Raw genomic sequence first — 7,758 nt, forward strand, 5'->3', positions numbered from 1 at the left:
TCAATCTCAAAGAAGTTGAATTGAGGTAAGTCGTATTACCAAATAATTTCCCTTTCAAAGCAAATTAAGGGTTCTTAATAAGGTAGTGATAGCCTAGTGGAAGGACACTTCACCTCCATCTTTGCGGTTTGGGCTTCAAGTTATAAACTGGAAAAAGTTGTAATGGACCACGTTAACTCCTGATGTTTAGGGTATGGGGTTATCATATAAGGAGAAAGAAAAAGAGTAAGTTGGGGTTCTAAACCTATTATGACCATTTCATAAGATCAAAAGAATATCTAAAGCACCAAATATAAAAAGTAGATATCTTACGTTTATAAAAGCATCTCTGAGAACAATCAATCAAATCTAGAAACAAAATTACATTGACACATTACATATACATACATTTATATGTACTAGTTTCACAACAAGTTTGTTGTACGCTTAACTGAGTTATATTGTACACATATTTTGTAAAGATAATACGAATATCATTTAAACAAAACTTATGATAAATAATTACACATAAAAGAAAATTTTCAACGCAATGATGAATTGTGTATATAATATAATAAATCACATCTCACTTGATTTCTTGGCATGCTCCCTGACATCACTTTCCATTGCTTTCTAAAATTAAAAATCTAGAGACCTTTTTTCCTACAAAGCTTAGGGCAAACAAAATCTCCTAATTACAATGCACGCTAGATTTTTTTTCTTACTCCATCCTCCTAACAATTTTTTCCAATGGAGAATATAAATAGTTTTGATAAAGCAACACATAATAAATGATCTCACCCATTATGATCCTAGCAGGACTTCTTTAACAAATGTTATGTAATGGATATAGAATTAATCTGGCAAAATCATGAACATAGTAGCAACAAACAAGATCGTTGCATTTTGCAATACACAAAATTGTCAAAAATACAAACTTATCAAGCCTAAATCAAAAGATATGAGAATGGTAATATACACCTAATCTTCTTCCACTATCAACTGAAGACAAAGCAAGATTATACAAATTATGGGGAAATGCTCCTATTATGAGTCTTAAGGCTGTACTGTTTGGAGTAAAATGGTGTTTTGGAAACGGGATTACTCAAGTAATCATTGAACCGCACTCTCAGGTTTCAGTTAAGAGAGAAAGAAAGGAATTTGAATGTGGAAGATAATTTTGCTTAAATATGGTAGATGGCATAACAGGCTGGTTGCAATTTTCAGTATTGCTTTAGGGAAAGAATGCATCAGCTGTTCAACTTGCTAACCTGGGGAAGAAGCTGAAGATCAGTACCATCTTTAATGATGCTATTTCCTTACCTTCAGAAATTATAGGATCAATGAAGACAATCAGAATTCACGGTCCAGACTTCCATTTTAAACCCAAATAAAGTGATGTCATAGTTTATAATTGCAGTTGAGTATCCGTTTTGCTTCAGTTTTACTATGTATAAGTAGATCATTTGTAATATTTCCAATAACTTCAACGCAAGTTGTTATGGAACAACTCCCTGTAGTTTCCCTATCTATCTATTAACACCCAATCTAAATTTTAGTCATGATTGGTGATTTACATCTTTTACAACTCCAAGAAAGACATAATGCGCATAAGAGTAGGCAGATGCTAGTACTAAAGCTGACGAGAAGTCGAACTGCAATTTATCTATGGTTATGGAATTACAATATTTCTTACATGTATATATCAGGTTCTCTTTAGAAGGGGAAAAGGTCATTGTTTTCATTTGTTTTTCTGAGGTTGAAATGATATATCCCGTGGTTGTCTCAAGTTTGGAGTGGCCCAGTGGTTTGGGCTTGGGACTTCCATTTTGGAGGTCTCATGTTCGAATCCCCTTGCCAGCAAAAGCAAGGGGTTTGACTTCTGGGTCGAGCTCGTCGCACCGGGCTTGCCTAGTGCGGGTTACCTCTCCTATGTAGTTTGCGAGCTATTGCATAGGAGTTGGGGTTTTACCCTGTGCGCACACAAAGGGTAGCGGCTGCGGATTTCCCTTGTTATAAAAAGAAATGATATATCCCAGGATATTGTGGAGAATTTTGATCAAGTTGAACCACATGAATTGCTTGTTTGGTCTAACTTCATATATTAACCTTTAGGGCACGTTTGTAATCCCAATTCAGGAATTAGCTGTGAGCCTAAGGGTGCCATATTCTGCAGGATAATGAGAGGATAATGAGAGAAATGTTTTCTAACTCCCTTATTGCAGACATCATGCTACGATGTCCTTGACTTCTTAACCTTTGCTAATAAATGATGTAATCCCTTATTTTGATTGGTTAACTATAAGCATTTCTTTAGCCAAATATGTGATAAAGGACTTATTCCTTTGAAGCAACAAACTAAATACGTGCCTGACATTTGTTATGGTTGGCTCACAATTTCAAACAATTTCCTGTTAGTCTCAGATTGCTATTACCAATTGGCAGGGGTTCTATAATTATTGAAATAGTTGAGTTGATGACAACAGTTGCATGCTATGCATTCTACTGAAATCTAAGTCCGCAATCTAGCATAATTTAAGTTTTTGATGTAAACCATAATGAACATGATGGAAATTATCAGAACTGCTGAAACTTAAAAAGAACCGGAAACTTCTTCACCCCACAATACTACTTCAGTCGACACTAATACAAGGATGCACAGAAGATTATCCGGAGTAGAAGTCTATATGATATTTGTAGGGATAAGCATATACATAGGATAGTATGTGAACCAAAAAGAATACAAGGATGTGGAGCAACGTTATCCCATGCAAATTTCATGGGATAAAGGTAATGTTGGCCTGAAAAATTTGTGCATAAAGCAAAATCAAGAAAACAGTGCAGAAGAAGGTTTGATTAACATAGGTAGCATGTTGGTCTGAGAAGGTGAATCATGGAATACCTATTTGTTTACTACAGAAGTTGGAGGTGTATCATGGAATACCTATTAGTTTACTGCAGAAGTTGGAGGTATATCATGGAATACCTATTCGTTTACTGCAGAAGTTGGAGGTGTAACATAGAATACCTATTTGTTTACTGCAGAAGTTGGATTTTTTATAGAAGTTGCATTCTATGTTTGGTTTATTTGTAAAGAAAAAAGGGAAAGTTGCGTCTATTTGAATTTGGAAGTGACAACTCTTGATGTAAGAGTTTGATGCGCGGCAAATGAGTGTGTATTGTGACGGTGTGTTCAATTAGGTTTTTTTAATAAAGTTAGGGTATTTATGTAATTTAACTTTTAATTTAGGGACTTCATACTTTTAAGGTAATATAGAAGATATAGATATAGGTATAGAAGATGTATTGTATTGTATTGTGACGTGCTGTATGTGTATATATATATGTGTATAAAAGTGCCTTTACAAGCACCAAAATTGTCACTCAAGTAAGTAATTCTATTCAACTGTTTCTTAAAAGATTCCCTTAACACAATTAATAGTTAAAGTTGTAAAACTGACAACCTTGTTGAATTTGGTGTTGGGGTCTGGAAAAACATAAGTAGTTTCCAAGATAATTTCTTCAAAGAAGTATCCTTCAAGGCTAGTAATGGTCTCAAGATCAGATTTTGGAAAGACAAATGGCTTGGAAACTCAAGGCTAAAAGACTATTTGCCCTCCTTGTTCCAGATAGCCTCCAACAAAGAAGCAACTATAGCCCAGTACAGAGACAACAACTATTGGACTCCTATTTTCAGAAGGAACTTTCAGGATCAATGACTTCCTTTCCCTCTTATAAAATCTACAAAATACTACACTGGTGGTTGAAGATCAAGACAAGATTCTTTGGGGTAATTCTAAGGAGAAGACCTACACTGTGAAAGAATGCTACAAAAATATGAGCTCCCAGAATGGCATTCTCCTATTTGGCCTTGGAAACATGTCTGGAAATCTAGGCAACCCCTCAGAGTTTCTTGTTTCACCTGGACAGCCCTGAAGGAAGCATGCCTAACACAAGACAACCTCAGGAGAAAATGTGTAATCGTCATCAACAGATGTGTCATGTGCAAGCAAACCAATGAGAGTGTTACACCTTTTTTGCACTTCCCTGCGGCAGTTATCCTATGGTATTTTTTCTACTCTATGCTTGGCCTACAATGGGTAATGCCCAACAACATGAAGGATGCTTATGCCAGTTGTGACAAATCCATCAGAATGATCTGGAGAATGATCCCAGCAGCCATTTTTTGCAGCATATGGAAAGAGAGAAACAACAAATTCTTAATGGATTATCAACCTCTTTCTGCACTCTTAAAGCCCAATATCTAGTTAGTTTATTTAGCTGGCACTTTTTTGCCATTGTAAAGGGTGTGGATAACCTTTTAAATTTTGTTAGATCCCTATCTCTAGTAGGGTAGAGTAGTAGGGTTCCCTATTGACTGTTTCACAAGTTTTTGCCAAGCTAGCACCATATTTTTCTGTTTGGAGCAGCTTTCTTGCACACTGTGCTTTTGTAACTTCGCATCTTCTTGATGCTTTTTAATATCATTTAATTACTTTATCAAAAAAAAATCAACAACTAACATCCAAATTAAGCCCCACATTGCATGCTTTAATCAATTAAATTTCAAAAGTATACTCAAAGTTACGATAATGTCATTTTTTCCCTTTTTACCCCAGCACCCTATCTCAGGATCAACAGGTGTACCTGTGGTGCACTTTGTCGTTGTATCTACTTACTTAAATGTGTTCTCACTTACCCTTCACATGATGTTAACTTATAATATACTGAATGTTCCAATTATTCTTCAAATCATTCATGTAATTTAATTTTTTTTTCTTTCTTTTTTAGCACCATCACATACTTATCTACAAAAACAGTACATCCACTACCATGTACTTTTTCATTCTTTATTGTTGATAAGGTAATAATAACATAATGTAAATAACCTACAAAATAATTTGTTCTCTACAAAAGGCACTCAACATCAATATGAATAAGAGTCTTGTGGGTACACCAAAAACTAATCAAAAACATAAGATGTGTCCTAATTTGTGCAACCTCATCTTCCAATTCTCTTAAGATCCTTTCCCTCCAAAGTACCAACATAAGCTAATGGGACTACATCCTACAACCTACTGCATTCAAAACCATGTATCACCCCTCCAATGTCTCAGACAAAACCCATTTTATGCCAAACCATGTGTTCCGCAGATCTTTGACACACCCGAAATCCTGAATACCCTATGTTTCCACTTAGCATCCAAACCATTTAAGGTGATGTAGTTGTTTTACTTTTTAACTTTAGCGTATACTACTTTACAACTGTCTAGTTAAATTAGATTTGAATGAGATTCATAACAAGGCATGTGTGCATAATGCATTAGGCCTCATTTGTCTTCATTAAGATTATCTGAATGATTAAGATGTCTCTCTAACACTGAATAATTAAGATTGTTTGTTTTTTGAAATCAATATGTACATAATAAATATACATTTTAAAATAAAAATTAATTAAATATTAAAAAGAATTTTAATAAAATTAAGTCATTAATTGATTTAAGATATGAAACGCTTACACTTTCTAGTGATGGTGGTTGTGGTGGTGATTGTAATAGTTATTATTAGTTGCTTGTAATGATGATAGTGATAATTGTGAAGGTGGAGGTGCTTGGTGTTGTGGTGACTATCATAATGGAGGCAATTGATAGTGGGGTTGGTGGTTGTAATAAGGTGCTCGGACTCTCCAAAAAGTTGTCGCACCTGTGTCGGATCCTTTAAAAATACACTACTTTTGAAGGATCCGCTAGCACCCGTCAACATTTTTGAAGAGTCCGAGCAACATAGGTTGTAATGATGAAGTTGGTTGATGTTAATAGTTCGCACTGTTGATGGTGACGTTGAAGAATGTGTAGTGGTTGATGATGTGTTTGTGCTAGTAGGTGGTTGTTCTAGTTAATGATGAGGTGGTTGGTAGTAGATATTTGGCCACAGGGTTGGTAGTGGTTAATAGTAGTGGAGTGGTGGGTGTGGTGGAGGTGGCGATCGATGGCAGTGGCAATGGACGAAAAATGTATGGTTGTAGTTGGCAACAATGCTAGTTCTGATGGCGGAGTTTGTTGGTATTAGGAATTAACTATATAGGGGTGATAGTGGTGGTAAAAGTGAAGATGGAGGTGGAGGTGGAGGCATCTATAAACACGTTTGTGTTGGCAGTAGCAACAGAGATGGGGATGGTGTTGGTAGTTGTGATGACAGAGGTTGTTAGTGGTAGTGGTGGCTAGTGATTGTGGATACGAGAGCCACTACAAAGAAAGTTACGAACTACATACCTCATTGGCATATCTTGTTTGAGATGTTCCTTCGACATCAGGGCTTCTCGACCAGGAAGAACAACTAAGCAAGTTGCAATTGGATATAATATGCCAGTAACTTGCATACACGTATTCGACATCACAGGTCCTTGCCTTGAAAAAGGAGCCAGAGCACCAGATGCATCCTTTTGAATATTATCCACGCAAAAAAATTGATGTTGAATATTATCCACCCAAGAATACCTCTTAATGATATTAAGACTTTGTTCTAGATCATAATGATTAAGACCTATTCAGACCCATTAAGTGCTTAAATCTTAATGAAGACTTCAAACCTCCATTACGTAAAAACAAATGAGGTGTTAGTTTGCTTACAGATATATCCGTTAATTTCCGATCATGGATACATATGTATCAACAAGATACCCGTTATTGGTATCAAACCTATAACATCCATATAAGCTAAATCTTCTAATCAATCATTAGGACAAACTACCACCCTTCCCTATTCATCACTAGCGTAACCACTTACCTTGATCAACCTATCCTAGTGTTTGAACTACTAATATATCCCTTCTTTCCACTTACCCTCCACATCGTTCCATGGACAGGCTAGTGTTACCACTTACAACCGCACCTATTCAGTTAACGTCGAATAATACTTTTCTTTTAACCCCACTACACCCTACCCCATCCCAGGATTAGCTGTATATCGCATGACTGGAACTTCTAATACTCCCAGTGTTTCGACTTACCCTCCACATAATTGGAATGTGCAAGTGGATATAACTCAGCAAATACAAAAACAGAAAAAGGGAAACTAAATCAAAACCTAGAAGGAAATAATAGATGTGACTGACCACCGGGCTGCTCTTCAGTCTCATTGAACTCCTTTTCCAAAGCTCGATCAATCATGTTCGCAAAACTACCTTCCTCAGATCTAGCAAGGGAAGAGGAATTAAATTCAGCAGCATTGACAACGACAGCATTTTCTGAATCTCCAGATATCGGATCAGCAGAAGAGAAGAGGACGAAAAAACACAAGGAGAGAACGAGGAGAAAGCAGAACCCTGGATTTGGCATTGCCGAGTTAGAGAGAGAAAATGTGGTTAGGGTTTTAGAGAGAGGAATATGGGTGCCAGAGTGCACCCTGCTGGAAGTTATCCAACCGACATTGAGATCCTTTACATTTACGTTTTGCTCAAACACCGGGGGAGAGAGAAGCGGGGGAAGCCGGCGGTGGTTGAGTGAGTCTGCGAGTACAAGAAAGCGTACTTTTGTCATTTCCGGACCGAAATAATGGTTTAATGAGAAAATTAAATGAATTTTGTTTTTGGTGATAGATTGACTCGGATGAAATTATATTCAATATAAAATTAAGTAAATTTGGGATCAAATTAATATTTATAAAAAAAATATTTTTTTATAAAATATGAAAAAAGTATTTCATTTTTTAATTTCTATAATTCAATCCAAATCATTTGAAAAAATAAAAAAAAAATTCATTCTCTTCTTCTTCTAGCGT

The 7,758-nt window shown here is 36.0% G+C and overlaps 1 protein-coding gene across 3 annotated transcripts in view; it reads right to left on the reverse strand.

Moving 5' to 3' along the window:
- The window catches only part of LOC107020739 (K(+) efflux antiporter 6-like), a 42,047-nt gene extending 34,503 nt beyond the window's left edge, over positions 1-7,544 (reverse strand). For 2 of the 3 annotated variants that reach the window (XR_003578500.1, XM_015221217.2), the window contains exon 1: positions 7,094-7,543. Coding sequence is in view for 2 of the 3 variants with exons in the window: in XM_015221217.2 (XP_015076703.1) it covers positions 7,094-7,517 (424 nt within the window). In the remaining variant the exon portion in view is untranslated. Of the gene's footprint in view, positions 1-7,093 lie in introns of all 3 variants that reach the window. The other variant, XM_015221218.2, reaches the window with a different exon arrangement.
- Positions 7,545-7,758: the final 214 nt, after the last annotated feature.

Source organism: Solanum pennellii, chromosome 5 (genome assembly GCF_001406875.1).
Source record: "Solanum pennellii chromosome 5, SPENNV200".
In the NCBI taxonomy this organism is placed as follows: domain Eukaryota; kingdom Viridiplantae; phylum Streptophyta; class Magnoliopsida; order Solanales; family Solanaceae; genus Solanum; species Solanum pennellii.